General features: G+C 35.4%; 1 protein-coding gene across 6 annotated transcripts in view; it reads right to left on the reverse strand.

Moving 5' to 3' along the window:
* MARCHF7 (membrane associated ring-CH-type finger 7) overlaps positions 1–20,400 on the reverse strand; it is a 49,298-nt gene that overhangs the window by 18,924 nt on the left and 9,974 nt on the right. For 5 of the 6 annotated variants that reach the window (XR_567491.2, XR_567493.2, XR_567492.2 and 2 more), the window contains exons 2-4: positions 13,556–13,720; positions 2,477–2,672; positions 684–851 (exon numbers count right to left, since the gene is read on the reverse strand). Coding sequence is in view for 2 of the 6 variants with exons in the window: in XM_008687014.2 (XP_008685236.1) it covers positions 684–851; positions 2,477–2,672; positions 13,556–13,708 (517 nt within the window). In the remaining 4 variants the exon portion in view is untranslated. The remainder of the gene's footprint in view (positions 1–683; positions 852–2,476; positions 2,673–13,555; positions 13,721–20,400) is intronic. The other variant, XR_005838726.1, reaches the window with a different exon arrangement.

Raw genomic sequence — 20,400 nt, forward strand, 5'->3', positions numbered from 1 at the left:
AAGCAGGGGGAGTGGGAGAGGAAGAAGCAGGCTCATAGCGGAGGAGCCTGATGTGGGGCTCGATCCCAGAACGCCGGGATCACGCCCTGAGCCGAAGGCAGACGCTTAACCGCTGTGCCACCCAGGCGCCCCCCTTCCTTATGATTTTAATAACATTTTCTTTTTTCTAGCTTACTTTATTCTAAGAATACATTACATAACACATGTAACAAAAAATATGTGTCAACTGTTTATGCTTTTGGTAAGGCTTCTAGTCAGTACGGTTTGAGTACTGAAGTTTTGGGGGACTCAAAAGTTATACATAGATTTTTCAAGTTCCAGTATTTGGGGGGGGATAGGGATCAGTTCCATCACCCCCACATTATTCAAGGGTCAACTCTATAAGGCAAATGATATTGGGGTATACAAAAATTATTTAGTATACTTTAGAACATATGCATTCTTAAAAGGAAAAGCACAAGAAAATTATATGCAGACGGAACCTAGATACTAATGTACATCTATTTTAAACTTTTTATTTTTTAAAATATAACAAATAAGGTACTCAAATACATATTAAGCTATTTTGAAATCTTCATATGGTACACTTCATGTATTCATTTGTACTGTTATAACGATATACACAAAGAGAGAAATATAACATTATTAGATAAGTTACACATAACAATACAATTTATACTTACATGATGAAGTTGTGAAATCACCACTTCGGTGACTATAATCCATGAGATTACTAATAGAAGAATCTGCTCTTCTCTCTAAATCTCTTCTCTCTCTCATTAAGTCAGTTCCAAATGATCCAAGTACCACTGATGAAGATCTGGGAACTTGATTATGTCTCCATGAAGAATCTTAAAATAATTGAAGACATTTTAATTCAGAGAAAGCTTTCAAGGTTTCTGATGACAAATCTTTAGTATTACACAGGGAGGATATTGTAATTTATTATAGGAATCTTGAAAGTTATATAGTTTTAATCAGAAGCAAAATTCGGCAAAACATAAAATTATTCATTAATGAACTCATCACTTATAAAATTATTTCCTACTCAAACACATCTTCTCTCACACTAAAACCTACCACCCATCTATGATGCCAATGTCTCAGTCACTTTCTAGAACATCTGACCATAAAACGTAAGCATAACGTAAAATAATTACAGAACAAAAAGCAAAGCTTGCCAAAGATGCAGAATTTCCTGAAAAGCCAATGAAAGTGATGTTGGAGAGAACAGCCAAAATCATAAACAAGCCATCTCAAGTGGAAAATGTTTTACTATAGACACTGAAGATATTTTATCAGAAATATTATCTTTGACTTCACACTTGGTTCACTCTAAGAATTATTGTTGCAATCACTAAATTTTAAAATGAAATCATATCTAAAAAATAAATTAAAGGTAACTCTCAAAACTTTAGCCCCTAACTATTTACCTTGAAAATTTGGGTTCTTCCTTTCCTAGTCCCAATAGCCTTATTGATTCCTCCTCTTTAAGGGAAATGGCCCAGGATATTTAATGCTATGCCTTCACAGAGCAGAAGAGACCAAAAATATTTGTGCACAATGGTGTTTCTCTACAATGTTAAGGACAGTCTGCTCTTACCCATCATACTACTCTTAATATTCTTCAGATGGGCAGTGTCTTTCCCAAGGCAGTCCTGCCTATCAAAATAGAAAGGAATCGCTTACACTAATTCAATTGATAATACATAGCATTTCAAGAATTTTATCTTCCAACTGTGTCATCACAAATTCTGTCTCACCTTGAAACTATTTCAGGCACTCCCTAGTGTTTCATTTGAAAAGGAGTGTAAGGGAGTGTAAGTGAGGAGGGAGCCTCCTGCCCTCTCAAGGAAAAAAAAGAGCTTTTCAATTTGTGCAACAAATGTGTGTCTCTGAGTACAAAATACCATGTATGGAGCTTTATGGGTAAGTCATCTAAATCCCAGAATGATTAAGTGACTTGTCCAAGGCCACAGAGCTAGTTAGGCGACTAGAATCCTCACTTTCAGATTCCTTATGCAGAACTCCTACTAGAATACCAACTATTTTTGTTTAAAGAATCTGTTTTTAAAAAATAAGTATAAACCAGAACATTTACAAAAGATATGTTTAGGTTAGGAAATATTAATATATATCAGTAAATTTGGCTTTCCTAGTATAACAATTAAAAAACGGACTTCTTATAATAACCAGCAAAATACACGTCACTTTTACCAATTCGATTACCATACATATCAGCTATTCTAATTAATCAAAACATGCTAATCCTGTTTGTGTAGGATATTTGAATCAAATTTAGAAAAAATCCCAAATGAACAGTTTCAGTTATAGCCCTAACTTAAGATTTCAGAAACTCCACTACATTTGACCCACTATCTTACATGGGTTCTACTTGCTTAATAACTATGTCTTGGAAAAAGGGCTTTAGTCCAAAATGCATATATAGTGACTCTTACACACATTTAGCTCTTACCTGATACTGCATTTAAACCATGTCCAATATTTCTCCCAACTGAGGCAGATGTACAGTTTGTGCAGGAAAGTTTAGGTCTTTTTGAATCATGATCCCGCTGCTGGTTTTGTGATCTTGATCGTGCTCCCTGAGTTATCTCAGATTCACTATACCACGCAGATGGAAATGGTGATGCAGATGCTGATGCTGATGGAGACTGTAAGTTTAAAAAAAAAGTGTTTTGATGGAACAACAGAATGCTTGCATTCAGTCTATTAAGTTTAATCCCCAATTTCATCCATTCCTCATAAGCACAAATTTTTCTACCATGTAGGTTTTTTCATAGTCTTTGCTCCTTTCTACCCATGTGTCCCTTTACTTTATATTGTAATTGTACTTTGCTGGGTAATCAATCTGATTTAGATTAAATCTTCCATGTAACTATATTTATTAAACACTTGGTTAGGAAAAACTGAAGAGTAAAAATCTTAATAATCATTTTGTTTTCTTGGTTTAATATTTCCAACTCCTGAGGAACTGGTTTCCTGTTCCTAAAGGTGGACAGAATGCCAAGAAAAGCATTAAATATAAACTTATTATGAAAACTACTATAAAAACAAGATCTTTCTTTTAAAGATTTTATTTGTGAGAGAGAGAGAGAGACACTACGTGAAGAGGGGGAGTAGCAGGCAGAGGGAGAAACAGGCTCCCCGCTGAGCAAGGAGCCCAATGTGGGACTCAATCCCAGGACCCTGGGATCATGACCTGAGCCTAAGGCAAACGCTTAACTGACTGAGCCACCTAGGTGTCCCAAAAAACCAAGATTTTTCAAATAATAAAAAATTTATCCTGATCTAATGCCCATTCTCAGAAATACAGTCATACATCACTATAAACGGTATTTTTTTAAAAATTCTGATCTGAAAATTTTCATCATTAAACCAAGAAACAGATAAATGAGTACATACTGAACACAGTACGTATTAAAACTCTTTAGCTCAAGGTTTTCTCCTTTAACACATAAGTATACACACACATCCATAACACAAAAATCACTCACAACATACAAACTATTTTACTTCCCCTAATTCTCTAATTGGTTAAGCAATTTATTCAACATAAAGCATAAAAATGTTCAACCATAATTGTTCAAAGTGTCTTTTTCTTTTTGCTTCAATTACAAGAAGCATACTGTATGCTTTCAGGGAACAATATTAGTTCATGGTAACTCTACAGTATAAACCTTGCACACGTGGAAAAGTTGAAGATGCAAAGCTGAATAAGGAGTGGGCCAGATCAGGATTTCATTCATCCCTTGCACAGAGGGTATTTTGCTAACTAAATGTGGCTTCAGCTTAGTACAAACTTGGCTGCACAAGCTTTCTGCACCCAGTCCTCCACAGAGCCTCATCAACCAACTGGAATAGCATAAGAAATGAAATTCATTAGATATTTCAAAACCAAATCACCTTATGTGCCATAATTAGGGTATTAGGGACCATATGCTATAAGCCAGTTATTCTAAGACCTTTGAATTTCGGAGACCAAAATAAAAATGTTTTAATGTAAAATTCAGAAAGAATTACCACTTTTAACAAGCAAGTAAATCTACATTAGCAAATAACATCTAATCCCATTCCCAGTTTTTAAAAGGGGCATTTTAAATGCTCCCAAAACATGATGGATTTAAAAGAATAAAAGACTTTTAAAGTAAATAAACTTTATTTGTACAAAATATTTTCCTTATTTTTGTTTTGCATGGACCAAATTGTTAACTGAATAGCACTTGTGTAAATATAACTTTGGGAACTACTGAATGAGGAAATACCATCAGATCAACTACTTCTTAGAAAGATCCTTGGAGCATTGTGGAAGATGAAAAAAATGGAATGAACAGAAAGTAGGAAAATCAACTATGAAGTCATCACAATAGCAGGAAATTAAGTCCTTTTGACAAAAGTAATGGGAAAAGAGAGTAACCGTAAGACATAAAAACTCATCAAATTTAGAGACACAGTGAAAAATGAACAAAAAGTCTAAAATCAATCTAGTTTTCAGGCATTGACTACTGATGGGAAAAGACACACTGTTCAGGAAATAATATTCATGACTCACAACTCTAAAATGCAGCCCATGCAGCCTATATGTCATCCCAGAAACAAAATGCTTGTTAGTATCAATATATGGAAAGGAAAAATACAGTATTTCTGCTGGCGTAAGTTCAAAATCAAAACCTTTTTTGGCTCCTACCAATTTGGTTCACTGTTCAAGTATCTTTGGATCATTTACTTTTTACCATTCTAAATTATTTTAACAATTAAATAAACTAAGATTTTTTTTTTATGGGAAAGAAAGATTTCAGTTCTACCTCATTCCCCAACCTCCAGGAAAGGGGGTGAAGGTGTAAACAGCCAACAGCCAATGACTTAGTCCATTTGATTATGTAATGAAGCCTCCATAAAAACCCAAAACAGGGGTACATGGGTGGTTCAGTCAGTTGAGCATCTGACTCTTGGTTTCAGCCCAGACCCAGGATCTCATGTGTCATGCATCAAATAGTAAATAATTATTATCTACTACCACACAGTTACAGATTGTCTTCCCTTGTGACTGAGAACTTTTAAGATCTCTCACCAACTTTCAAATATACAGCATGGTATTATTAACTATAGTCACCATACTGCCCATTAAGTCCTCAAGACTATTTTGTAACTGGAAGTTTATACCTTTTGATTACCTTCATCCATTTTGCCCAACGCTACCCCCCCAGAATCTGGCAACCACCAATTTGTTCTCTGTATCTATAAATTCAGACATTTATTTACTTTTTGGAGAGAGAGAGAGAGAGAGAGAGAAAGAAACTCTCCAGCAGGTTCCACGCTCGGCACAGAGACCAGAGTCATGACCTGAGCCAAAATCAAGAGTTGGATGCTTAACCAACGGAGCCACAAACACATCCCCAGAGTTTTCTTTAGATTCCACATATAAGTGAGATTAGGGATTTGTTTTTGCCTGACATATTTTACTTGGCATAATGCCACCCATGTTGTCACAAAGTGTAGGTTATCTTCCACGTTTATGGCTGAATTGTATTCCACTTTTCTTTTCCCATTTATCTGTCAATGGACACTTAGGTTGTTTCCATGTCTTGGCTATTGCAAATAATGTGCAATGAACATGCAACTGTAGACATTTTTCTGAATTAGCATCTTTCCTTCCTTCAGAGAGATACATAAATGGAAATGCTAGATCATACAGTAGTTGTATTTTTAATCTTTTGAGGAACCTTCATACTGTTTGTCACAGTGACTGACTGCACCAATTTATGTTACCACGAGCGCAGGAAGGTTTTGCTCTTCACACCCTCGCCAACACTTGCTATTTCTTCTTTTTGATAGCTACTCTAAGAAGGGTGAGCTGATGTCATTGTCTTCCCTGATTAGTGATGCTGAACATCTGTTCATTGGCCATTAATGTCTTCTCTGAAAAATTGTCCGTTCAGATCCTCTGCCCATTTTTAAAAATAATTATTTTATTTTCTAAAGGTTTATTCATTTATTTTCAGGGGGAGGGGCAGAGGGGAGAGGGGAGGGGAGAGAGCGAGAGAGTGAATCTCCAGCTGACTCCCCAGTGAGCATGGAGCCCAACATGGGGCTCGATCTCATGACCCTGAGATCATGATCTGAGCTGAAATCAAGAGTCAGATGCTTAACCAACTGAATCACCCAGGTGCCAACCCCTTTTTAAATCAGATTATTTTTTTCTGCATAGTTGTAGGACTACCTCTTTACGTATCTGAGATTAACCCCTCATCAGGTGTATGATTTGCACATATTTTGTTTGGTAGTCTACGTTATCGTTTTGTTGTGATGGTTTCCTTTGCTATGCAGCAGCTTCTTAGTTTGATGCAGTCCCACTTGTTTACTATTGCTTTGACTGCCTTTGCTTTTGGTGTGAAATCCAAAAAACTATTACCAAGACCCCTGCCAAGGATCTTATCACTTCAATTTTCTTCTACGAGTTTTATGTTTCAGGTCTTATGTTCAAATCTTTAATCCACTGAATTGATTCTGTGTATTGTGTAAGATAGTGGCCTAGTTTCATTCTTTTACATATGGACTTCCAGTTTTCCCAATACCACTTACTAAAGAGACTCCGTTCCACACTATACATTCTTGGCTCCATTGTGGTCAAGTAACTGACCAAATATGTGTAGGTTTATTTCTGGGCTCTTTACTGTGTTTCACTGATCTATTTATTTGTTTTTGTGCTAATATCATACTGTTTTGATTACTATTAGGGTTGTAATATAGTTTGAAATCAGGGAGCATGATGTTTCTAGTTTTGTTCTTTTTCAACATTGCTTTAGTTATTGGGGTCTTTTGAGATTCCAAATTTTACTATTGTTTTATTTCTGTGAAAAATGCCACTGGAATTTTGGTAAACAATCTGTACATTGTTTTGGGTAGTATGAACATTTTAACAACATTAATTCTTCCAATCCAAGGGCATGAAAGAGCTTTCCATTTATCTGTGTCTTCAACTTCTTTCATTATTAATGTCTCATAGTTTTAAGTATATAACATTCACCTCCTTGCTTAAATTAATTCCCCATACCTATTTTACTTTTTGATACAGTTGCAAATAGGACTGTTCTCTTAATTTCTAATAATTTGTTAGAGAAATGCAACAGATTTTTGTACACTTACTTTGTATACCACAGCTCTACTGAATTTATTCAGTTCTAACAATTTTCTGGTGGAGTCTTCAGGGTTTCTATACATATAATCATGTTATCTGGAGAAGAGATGCAGTTTCACACCTTCTCTTCTCATTTGAAAGCCTTTTATTTCTCTTTCTTGCCTAACCACACTGGCTAGAGCTACCAATGCTATGTTGAACAAAAGTAGTTAAGAGTAGACATCCTTGTCTCTTGTTTAGTTTGATCTTAAAGGAACAGCTTTCAGCTTTTCACCACTGAATGTGATGTTCACTGTGGGACTATCATATATGGTCTTGCTATATTGAGGTACATTCCCTCTATACCCATTTTGCTGAGTTTTTTTAATCATAAACAGTTTTTTATCATAAACAGATGCTGAATTTTGTCAAACGCTTTTTCTGCATCTATTGAAATGATATTTTTTTTTAGATTTCTCCTTCATTTTGTTAATGTGGTGTATCACATTGACGGATATGTGGATGTTGAACCATCCTTGTATCCTAGGGATAAACCCCACTTGACCATGGTGTATAATCCTCTTATTTAATCTGGTTTGCTAATATTTTGTTGAGGATTTTTAAACATATGTTCATCAGGGATAGTGTCCTATCAATTTCTTTTCTTATAGTGTTCACATCTTGTTATCAGGGTAATGCTGGTTTCATAAAATGAATTGGGAGTGTTACATCCTCTTCTATTTTCCAAAGTTTGAGAAGTTGGTAGAATTTATATAAGTGAACTGATCCTGGACTTTGTTGGGAGGTTTTGATTACTGACTCAATCTCCTTACTCACTAATGGTATGTTCAGATTTTCTATTTTTTCATGATTCAGGTTTAGTGGGTTTTGTGTTATCAGGAATTTATTTCTATAGATTGTTCAGTTTTTGGAATATAATTGTTCATAGTAGTCCCTTATGATCCTTTGTATTTTTATGGTCTTGTTTATTTCATTTCTGATTTTGAATCCTCCTCTTCTCTTGGTAAACCCAGCTAAAGGTCAGTCTATTTTGTATAGCTTTTTAAAAAGCCAGCTCTTAGTTTCATTTATCTTTTCTATTGTCTTTTTAGTCCCTATTTATTTACCTTCTGATCTTTTTAATTTCCATTCTTCTACTAACTTTGGGCTTATTTGGTTCTTCTCTACACCACTCCTTTATAACATTGCACTGGAAGTTCTAAGTCATGCAATAAGGCAAGAAAAGGAAATAAAATGTACACAGATTGGGAAGGAAGACATAAAACTATCTTTATTTGCAGAGGACACCCTCTTTGTGGAAAATCTCACACAGAACCAACGACAACAAATAATCCCTCGTAGAACTAATAAAGGATTACAGTAAGGTTGCAGGACACACACACACACACACACACACACACACACACACACACAAAACGTCTATCACTTTCCCATATGCCAGTAACGAAAAGGTGGAATATAAAATGAAAATCTTTAACAACTCAATGACAAAGCAACAAAGAGCCCAACTTAAAAATAAGCAAAGAATCTGAATAGACATTTCTTCAAAGATATAAAAATAACTAATTAGCACATGAAAAGATGCTCAAAATCATGAGTCATCAAGAAAATACAACTCAAAGCTGCAATGAGACATTTTACACCCATGATAGGATGGCTAGAATCAAATGCAAGAAAAGTGCTGGCAAGGATGTGGCAAGATCAGAATCCCCACACATTAACTGCTGGTAGGAATATAAATTGGTCCAGCTAGTTTGGAAAACAGGCAGCTCTTCAAATAATTGAACACAGAGTTATACAATATGACTGACGATTCTACTCTTAGGTATAAACCTAAGGTAACTGAAAACTTAAGTTTGCATAAAAACTGCACGTAAGTATTTACAGCACCTTTACTCATAGTAGCCAAAAGATGGAAACACAAATGTCGTAACAGTGGATGAATGGACAAACAAAATGTGATATATCCAAAAAATGGACTATTATCCATCCATAAAAAAGGTATACGCAATTCAGTGGAATAGTGTTCATCCATAAAACGGGTAAGGTACTGATACATGTTATAACACAGATGAACCTTGCACGCAAAGTGAAAAAAGCTAATACAAAAGACCACAGTGTATGTTTCTACTCACGTAAATTAAAGTCCAACACAGGGAAATCTACGGAGAGAGAAAGTAGACTACTGGTTGCTTAGTGCTGAGAGGGAGGAGCAGTGCAGTGATAACTAAAGAATCTGGAATTTTTTCTTGAGGTGTAAGAAGTTTCTAAAATTGACTGTGGTAATGATTTGCACAACTCTGTGAATATACTGAAAACCACCAAACTGTATACTTTAAATGGGTGTGTCATATGGTATGTGACCTACAATTCAATAAAGCTTTTCTTAAAAAAAGAACCTTAACAATTACTGCGAATATAACCAATGCTATCCACTGGACAATGCTTAATCATTTGGAAATCATTTAATACACAATAACAGAAGCAAATCCAGAATGAAATGCTCTTCTTTGGCTCCTCAATTCCATGAATCAATGCTGTGACTGTGATGAACGCTAATTTCTGCTTCGAAAATTTTCCAGACCAAAATTATCTTAGCCATAAGGAACACCATGGAACTTTGACCTCTTCTAAATATTCACGTACTAGCGCATCCGTTGTTACACTAACGTGAAGTCTTATTTTCTACTTTCTGTTCAGAATGAGTCGTCTTTTTAATTCTCATTAAAAAAAAAAAAAAAGACATTAGCTGATTTTAAGACTTATGAATTTATTCATGCCCAAATCCAGGTAAGAAACCTTATACATACATAAGACAGGAGGATTTGGAGTTATCACTCAGAATTCCCCAATATGTAGATGAAGACTACCAGAAAACTGGTGTTCAGCTCACTCTATTGTCCCTTAACAGAACCGTGTTTTCATTGAGCTGTACACTTTGGCATCATGTCCTTTGCTTACACAGAGATTTACCAAGAATCAAGTTGAGTAAACTAGCAATATACTAATAATATTAATACTACACTGAAGACAATGTCCACTATATCATTCACTATCCCCTTTCAGACCAAATTGCTAAGCACTGCTTTCTTTGAGGTACTGAGTTTCTTTTCCTTATGAACAAACACCTTATACATCTGGTTCTACTTCCCTGTGACCTTCCTGACACCCAAAACAAGAGTCCAAGTTTAACTCTGAAACACTATAGGGCTTAAAAATGCCTGTGTTATGAATTTGACCCACCCTCACTACTTTATCTGTATTTTTCCTGATTCCATTTTAAAACTATTCTCATCTTCTTGCCAAATTATATTTATATATATGCATGCATGTATTTAGTTCCTTGGAAGCTAATCTTGCAGTAGATAAACATGTTAATGACCACTGGTTCTTCTCTTGAGATAATATAGTATGCAAAAAACGCAAATGGTACTGAACTCTGTAAGCTGATCCACAAACTAGAAAACATGTAAATAAAAAGCCTCTCATTATTTCTTATTAAAAGTAATCAATTTCAAAGCAGAAAAGGAAAAGTGTAGTGGGATTAGCAGTTTTTAAAAATGAGTTATAGAAATATATATGAAACTTATATAAATTTCATATTCACAGAATGCTCCCAAATTTTCTTTTAAAAAATATTTAAAATTCTACTTACTGTTAACAAAGAGATAAGATGATCACAGTTTTCAACCATTCAATTTTAACAAAAACTTCAAGATGAAGCGACAGAAATATCAGCAAGATTAACAAGAGAGGCAGCCCAGCTCACAAATCGCTGAGAACCAAAAGATCTTCAGAAAATCAATTCTTCGGAACTTAGAATCTATATTTTCCCAAAGAAACAATGCTATCCATAAGTCTTAGATTCTTCAACTCAGGTACACTATATACTAATCATGTGACTGAGGGAAACCACTTCTCTTTCCAGATTTCAGATCCTTATCTATAAATGATACAAGTATTATCCTATTTAACTAAAATTAAAAGTAAAAAATGTTCTACAAAATGTTAAGCACTATATAAATATAAGGTATTTCCCTATTATTTAAACCTTAACATAACTGAAATTGATCTATCATGCTTAGCCCTGACCCTCCTTTCTGAAGCTTCAGCTTTACTAAGTGTCTGAGCGAAGGGGAATGCTATGTTGCAAACAGTGGTGAAAAAACATCAGCAATTTTAAAAAATATTCCCTGTGATATTTAAAGGTCTCATTCATTAAATATACATTCTGTTAGGCAGTATTAAGAACATCGTATAAAACCAAATACATAATATGTAATTTAAATGTTCTGAGAACATACTACACTATACCTTGATGTAACTATTTAAGCCAATATGAAGCCTGGAAATAATGATAACAGCAATCACAATCATCATCATGATAAACAGAAACATTTGAACTCTTAACTAAATTTCAGGCACAGTTGTTTTATGTGTTTTAATGTGTTATTTCTTTCAATTAATCTTAATAATAACAACCACGTGAGAAGCTACTGTTACCACCATTTTACAGAAGAAACACAGATATAAAATAATTTGTGCAAGAACACAGAAGTCTCAGTTTCTAAGTCAAAACTAAAGAGCAAAGCAGGAGTAACTGATTTAAGATTGGAAATGTTCCTATAATCCATTAAAAAAAACTGGATGCCATTTAAAACAATTGAAAAACATTAAGAAAAACTCCAACCCTGATTTATCTTAAGAATCAATAAAAGACATAAGTGCTTGTATTTGTTTAACTTCCACAATGAAAACTGAGACTCTGAAAGTAATCTAGGAAGTTAAGAAAAAGCTGGAAGGAATAGTCTTGAAAATACTTACCTTTTAAAGTGAATGTCAGTAAACTTTCCAAATACAGCTAAGACTTCTAGCAGCTACTATAATTAACTAACAATTATAATAAAAACAAATGTAGCAGCTAACATTTATATAGTGTTTATCATATGGCAGGCACTATTATCGTTCAGTCAATAATTCTTCTAACACTAACAACCTGATTGACTGATATGGAAAATAAGAAAGATGTAATAAAGAAACCTGCCCAGGTTCACACAACTAGTAAGTAGTGGAACAGGACTCCAATCCAGGCAGTACAATCTGGTTTCAGAGTCTGTTCCTCACTAATAAGCTATGTGAAAAATTAGAAAAAGACCTGTAGATAAATTTTTTATGAAGACAATATAGGGGAAAAAAACAATCTGTATTCTTAATAAATCATAATCATTTAACCCAGAACTTTTCTATAGGATGCAGATATGTGATTCTGTACCTCTGGCAAGTGTCCTTTTGTCTAGCAACAGAATAAAAAAATACATTATCAACCAACACTTAAAATGAGACTCAGAAAGTAGTTCATGGAAAGTGAGGAAGTATGTAATATATGCATTTTAGAGAATATTTTTACTTTAGTCTTTCTCTGAATATTTTATAAAATGCTTAATACTGTGTAGAAATATTTTAAAATGAGACCTTGTTATGTAGTATATCACAGGATATATACATTCATAAATACTTTAATGGAAATGTTCACTAAAGGATTCTCTTGGATTCAAGTTACCTAACATCAGACTTGTACACATCACATATGATCTAATTAGCCATTCAGCCAATAATCCAATAACCTGAAATTTGAAAGATGAATATGAGTTGCACTAAACCTAGAAATCATGCCTTCTGAGATTTATACTGTTTTAAACTACATTATGTTTATAACACTAATAAGCCATTTCAAAACCCTAAATGCTGTCAATCCAAAGGAAAATTAACTACACAGAGTAGCTTATACAGATTATGAATCTGCAAACTCATTATACTAACCATGAAAATAAAGCCCCAAAATCTGTCTAAAAGACTGTTAGTAATACATATTCACAAAAGACAATCTGTCAATAACTGTGCACCACTAAAAGCAAAATATTTAGAAGCCATACTAAAGAAAAACATTTAACAATCATTCCACCACTGCCTTGTGTACATGCAGAGAAAAGTCAGATGAATACGTACGAAGAAAGGACGCAATTTTTGATCCTTTGACCAAGTCATCCACATTGACTAGTTTCATCAAAATTATACTTAAATTGATACTCGTGTTTTTAATTTTTAAGTAAATAGGTTTCCAAGTCTTTGAAATACAGTGTAATGAGATTTTACATAAGACTACAATGCCTTCTTCATAATTTTGAGGTCCACAAAAATTGAAAGCATTGAGTTTTTCTACTTCGGGTGAATAGTCATTCATTTTCCTGCAGATATATTAATGTGTTTTATTACAAGATGGCTCAGATCCATCTGAGCATCTTATTAACTACACTCACTACTTTTCTAAAATCTAAAAACCATGTGGCCCCAGGGATTTTGAAAGAAACTGTGTACATATACTCCAAATTAAGATGTTACCTGATATTCAGAATCCAGTCTAAATGAAGAGTCTCTTGAGTGATAGGTATCATTTACACTATTTCCTCTGCTACCAGACATCATCCTAGCACTTAAAGAGCTGGGGGGTTGAACAGAAATTCTTCTCGGAATTCTTGAAGGTTTAGACTCCATTCTTGAGGTTTCCTGTGAAATGCAAATTTTGATTAATTGCCTTCGGGAAAACACGCAAACCTTCGATTCTTAATCCTCCTTAATCATCAGCTCAAATCAAGAATTAACCATGCAAATTAACTATATCAGACATGGTGAATTATGAGACTATCACAACCCCTCTTCTCTAAGGCAGAAGTCTGAAGTCCATCAAAGGCTTCCTACTGCCAATAAAATGCAGCAAACTCATTAAGGGGGATGAGGAACTGAGGTTGTTTCCAACGCCTGGGCTCTTTTCCTTACTCAATTTTGTCTCTACAGAATCCAAAACAAATTTGTTCTTGACTGTCTTGCTACTCTTATCTATTAGTAGTGTTTAATACTCATACCACGAGCCTTAGCTATATTGTACTATTTGCACCCCCCTTATCACAATATGCTTTCACAGGACTTTGTACATACCTGGAAACTCTGTACATTCCCCATTCAATTCTTAGTTATGGTATGAAACCAACCATTTTTCTTTGTGTGCTTCTACTCTGTACATACTTTTAAGACACACTACCTTATGTTATAATTTGTTTTCCTATCTCCCTTTCTCAAAAGTGAAATAATTTCTAATTTTCCTTTACTAAACATTCCTCAGTCTACACGAAGAGTCGCAATAGCTATGTGTGATCTTTTAACTAAACAGGTTATCTCCCACTGTTCAAAAGTCCACATTATGCCACATCACCTTTATTAAAGACCTATATATATTACCTGCTTTTGCTAACAAAAAGAAATCCAAAGAGGATTTTTGCTTTTATAAAAAGGCAACAAAAGGTGAAAAAACAGCATTCAGCATTTGTTTTGCAGCATTATAGAGGCAGTGTGTGCCCTGAGTAGCAAGTGACAATACCAACCTCCTTCCCCGGGAACTACACTTGTCATCTCAGCATCAAGCTGCCATACCTTTAAACTCTGTCTAGGAGCTTCTGTGCTTTATCGTGATGTATATTGTGTATCCATTAGCAAGATATGGTGTATGGTATCAGAAAAGTCTGAGGTTGGGGCGCCTGGGTGGCGCAGCGGTTAAGCGTCTGCCTTCGGCTCAGGGCGTGATCCCGGCGTTCTGGGATCGAGCCCCACATCAGGCTTCTCTGCTGGAAGCCTGCTTCTTCCTCTCCCACTCCCCCTGCTTGTGTTCCCTCTCTCGCTGGCTGTCTCTATCTCTGTCGAATAAATAAATAAAATCTTTAAAAAAAAAAAAAAAAAAAAGTCTGAGATTATTTTTTGGGTCTGGGAACACTCAGAAGTTTTCCCATATAAACTAATGGTAATTGCTCCTTCACTTTACACCATTTCAGCTTATAAAAGGTTTCATATAAATAAATGCTCTACTTTTGGACAGAGGTGGACACCTGTATGCATATGAATGGAATGACGTAACATGTACTCTTTTACGTCTGGTTTTATTTGCTCAACATTGTATTTGTGAGATTACATTGTATTGTAGTACATAGCTGTGGTAAGTTCACTCTAATTGGTTTATACAGTATTTCACTGTATCAATACACATACATTTATTTACCCACTGTACTGTAGATGGACACTGAACTGTTTCCAATTTTAGGCTATTACAAATAGTGCTGCTATAAAGACATTACTTTAATAAAGCAAAAAAACTTTAAATCACAATAATCTCTTCAACTTTTCCCTACCTACTTTCAAGGTCAAAAATTCCCTTCTTGTTCTGGTAGTAGATTGACATTAAAGCAACTACAAACAGATGCACTTCCCTTATCTGAGATGTCACTTGGGTAAGGTATATTTGCTTTATTAAAACATTCAAATTTAGGGGCACCTGGGATGCTCAGTCAGTTAGGCATCCGACTCGATTTCAGCTCAGGTCATGATCTCAAGATTGAGATGGAGCCCTGCATCAGGCCCTGCACTGGGCATGGAGCCTGCTTGAGATTCTCTCTCTCCCCCTCTCCCTCTGTCCCTCCCACCCCCACTCTCCATCCCTGCCCCCTCAAAAGGAAAAGGAAAAGGTTAAAAAAATTAAAATTTAAAGATTTAAGGTAAAAACACCTAATCTATTTTTGGCATGTAACCTCATTAACTTTCCAATTTTGGATTAATCACAACTTTCTACCTTAAAAGTTACTACAAAAGAATTTCCTTTGTTGATAATATTTACTTTAAAAACATGATTATCAGGCAACAATAGAAAAGAGAATGAAGAGAGGAAAAAACACCAAAACATATGGTCTACATTGCAGCAGGAGATATACAACAACATGAAAAAGATGTAACACAAACTCACTGTCAATTAAAATTATTGCACTAAAATTATCCAACTAATGACAAACCACAGTAAAAGGCACAGAGATACGATTAAATCAAAGAAAGCTTATCAAAAGGTCAGTTTTGAACTTCCAGTTAAAACATGAGATTATCCTAATGCATCTATTTTGCCTCTTTCCAAAACCCTGATAAGATGACAGTAAATGAATCCAAAGGGGGCCACAGAAGGCAAGAGATTTCAATGTATATTTGGAAAATCCGGAGGAGTAAAGGCACAATAATTAAGCAGAGAAGATAAAACTACATCCTAGGCCCTTGGAAAGAGGTAGAAACTAGAAGCAAAGAATTTGGCCTTAGCACACAAAAAAGAACCATGACCTGAAGATACCATAAAAAGAGAAGATGCATGGGGTTAAAAGTGAGTTGAAATCAAATCCATAGTTGGAGCAGTAAAACCCCAAATTCTTCCCCTAGCTTCATTCTTCCAAAAGTATTTATTCTCTCAAGAATAAGGATTTCAGGGGCGCCTGGGTGGCACAGTCATTAAGCGTCTGCCTTCGGCTCAGGGCGTGATCCCAGCGTTCTGGGATCGAGCCCCGCATCAGGCTCCTTCTCTGGGAGCCTGCTGCTTCCTCTCCCACTCCCCCTGCCTGTGTTCCCTCTCTCGCTGTCTGTCTCTGTCAAATAAATAAATAAAATCTTAAAAAAAAAAAAAAAAGAATAAGGATTTCAGAGACAATCCATCCCACCCAAGTATACAATCAAATCTGCAGGGTAAGTGTAAAAAATAAAATCTGTATGCTCAATGTTGAGACCTGAGAACTTTTTCCCAGTCCTATTTCTACAACGTTGCCATAAAATTAGGGGACTTTACTCTTGGATCACCAAAACACCAGAGATAAGATTTCTGGACACCGGCATTTGGACTGCTCCCAATTACCAAGGTAGTTTGCCACATGAACATCCTACCCCACAGCAGTTTTCAAATCAGTTTTTTTAAGTGTTTCCTTCAAACAGATACACTTTAAGGATTACTAAGTATGCAATGAAATCCTCTGCTATGAAAGAAAGACCAGGATTTAAAAAAAAAAAAAGGAACTTAAAGAAAATTTGGGGAAAATAGCTAACTACTACTCTCAAAGAGATCAAAAGACATCCATTCATAAAATAACATGGTGCTTAAAAAAACTGTAGTATAAAAAAAGAGCTTGCAGACATTAAAAATGATCCGGATACACTTTTTAAAAACTGATACAATGAAATAAATTCAACATAACTATTGGGAATAAATTGAGGAAACCTCTGAGAAACAGAAAATACAACTTTAAAGCAGGAGAATCATCATCCTACATTAGCCATGGTTAATAAAGAGAGAAAAAACAAAATGGAAAGAAAACTACCAAAGAAATAAAATAACCTTTCCAGAACTGAAGGATACAAATCTCCACACTGAAGGGGCTCTAGAGTATCCAGCAGGATCAAAGAAAAAAAGACAACACTAAGCACAATTTATCATCTTGAAATTTCAGAACACCAAAAATGAAGAGGAGATCCTGTACTGGCTTCTTAATTACAACTTTAAAAACTCTTTTTTTTTTTTTTTTTTTTTTTTTTTTAAGATTTTATTTATTTATTTGACAGAGATAGAGACAGCCAGCAAGAGAGGGAACACAAGCAGGGGGAGTGGGAGAGGAAGAAGCAGGCTCATAGTGGAGGAGCCTGATGTGGGGCTCGATCCCATAACGCTGGGATCACGCCCTGAGCCGAAGGCAGATGCTTAACCGCTGTGCCACCCAGGCGCCCCACAACTTTAAAAACTCTTAAAACAATGAAGCAATGCCTGTAGTATTGAGAAAAATGTTTAGCCTTGAATTCCAACCAGGCAATTAAATGTGAGGTGGAGAATAGGACACATTTTCAGACATGCAAGATCTTTCAAAGAGATCAAAAACCAAGACAAATATCAAAGGAAGATTGATGAAGAGTATGCCCTATGAAAATGAGAGTGTAAAGAAAGAAACAGACACGGAAACCAAGTAACAGTGAAGAAAGGGAAGTCCAGACATAGAACCCAGGAAATAGTTCCAAAGGTATGTAGGAAACATAGGATCCAGACCACAGCAAGACTGCAGATAATGAAAGCAAAGTTCTGGGGGGGGTGTGCGCATATGGAAACTATTTCGGCATATATGGCAGAGACCATGATACAACTGGGGAAGAAAAATTGCTAAGTACAAAGAACAAATGGGAATTAAATTCACTCCGTGAGGAAAACAGTTATTGTTCAAGAAAGGGGGTGTTTGTGTGAAACTTGGGTGAATATTTTCTAGATATAATAATGTAAATGTAAGGTACTGAATCAACAATTTTGCTACAAACATGCTGTGGGATGGAGGTGATTGGGGAAGTGAAGACAAGGGTGAATAAAGAAAATACATATGAAAAATCACAAAACAGTATAAACATTCTTTAGAAATTGGAAGGTAAATTGCAGAACAGCTAAAAAGTTGAGGGTCAATGCCTTTGGAATGAGACTGGGAATAAAGGGTGGGGCAAAGTACTCCTCTTTTCCTTTTTAAAATAAGATGATCATACTTCCTGCTTTGTCTAATATCTCCAGAAAAGTCCTAATTTGTGCTCATTATCCCAGGACAATAATAAACAGTCCTTGGGTTGTCTCTTAAAAATGGCCTGGTTTGGATGATAAAGCTTATGGCTGCCTAACATCAGTATTTTCTACCTTGTAGCTTTTTTTTTTTTTTTTTAAAGACTGATTTATTTATTTTAGAGAAAGAGAGCAAGCAAGTGGGGTCAGGGGCAGAGGGAGAGAATCCCAAAGTAGACTCCCCGATGAGCACAGAGCAAGATGCAGGGCTCTATCCCAAGACCTGAGATAATGACCTGAGCCAAAATCAAGACTCGTCCGCCTAAACTACAAGCCATCCAGGTGCCCCTACCTTCAACTTTTTATAAACCATTTACATTACATCCATACAAAATTTTATTAAAAAGAAATAATTAGGAATTGGACATTCAAAGAAGGTACACATTAGTAATAAGAATATCAATGGTAAAATACTGACATGCAAAAACCCATAAATGATTTAACAAGTAGCAGGCTTATCATTTCATTAAGATGGCTATAAAAATACTAAACAAAGGACTGTAAAAATACAAACAAGGGACTGTATTTGTGATAAGGATATTAACAAAAAGACAAAATGTTTTTTTAAGAGATAAAGGCCTACAGATGGTTCTATAACAAGTATGCTTCTTAATCATACCTTATAGTTTACTTTGTATTTATACTCAATTCTTACTTGCAGACTTACTTGCAAAATGAAACTAACCTAGTAGGAAATCTGTGCAAAACAAATCTCTTGGGAGAAGGCAAAGAGGCAGAGTCCTCTGAGATACAGAATTTATACTCTATGAAACTATTTTTGGCAACTCCTCTACATAAACTGATTGAATTCTGACAATGTAGGTGTTACCAGAAAACTTACATAATTTGGTTGCATAAGTTGTAGGTCAAAAGCACAAAAAAAGTAGAAAAAAATAAAATGTGCAGTCCTTGAAAGACTGCTACCAGACCACTTACAGAGTACTATGGAGGCATCTTTTCAAGCCTAGATGTTCAGTGTGTGGTAGGCACATTAATACTGAACAAGATGATGAGGTAAGAGGACAACGTTGAATGTAAATATTGAGATAGTGACTATGAACAGGTAGAGAACAAACTACACAAATAACCATGTTACTTAAACTGTTGTAAGCGCTAAAAAAGAAAAAGTGTAAGCAAGAACAAACTATCAGAAAAAGGTATTTGAAGCTTAATACTTTTAACCAAGACTTAAAGAGTACAGCACAAAAAAGTTCCTAAGTACAATCTTTCCTCAATGGTCAGTATAATGGTCTCCTAGTTTTTCTAACATTGTATGCCTTTAAATCTAATTTCTTTAGATTTGATTCCTGAGTCAGACAGCTGTTTGGTAATCAGATAAACACTACCACCAGGGGTGGCTTCATAGGTGTGTGACATATACAAAGTACAGGACCCTGAGCTTCATTGAAAGCTCTGCTCCCGACATCTTGAAATTCTTGATAATTTCATTCTTGAATTTGCGGGGGTTTTTTTTGGGGGGGGGAGAATCTTAAGCAGCCTCCACGCTCAGCGCGAGCCCAACTTACAAGCCAAAACCAAGAGTCGGACGCTTAACCAACTGAGCTATGTAGGCACCCCTGAACTTTCTTTTATAAGTGAGATAGGACAGTGGAGCACAAGCTTAAGGAGAAGGGATATGTGACTATCTGCCATGTCTTCCCACTCAAGTTGTATACAGCATTCATGATTGCTATGAAATTTCCACAACACATTTAATTTGTACTCTGTTTAAGCCTCATGCAAGTCCTGGGCATCA

This window comes from Ursus maritimus, unplaced genomic scaffold (genome assembly GCF_017311325.1).
Source record: "Ursus maritimus isolate PB19 unplaced genomic scaffold, ASM1731132v1 scaffold_1, whole genome shotgun sequence".
In the NCBI taxonomy this organism is placed as follows: domain Eukaryota; kingdom Metazoa; phylum Chordata; class Mammalia; order Carnivora; family Ursidae; genus Ursus; species Ursus maritimus.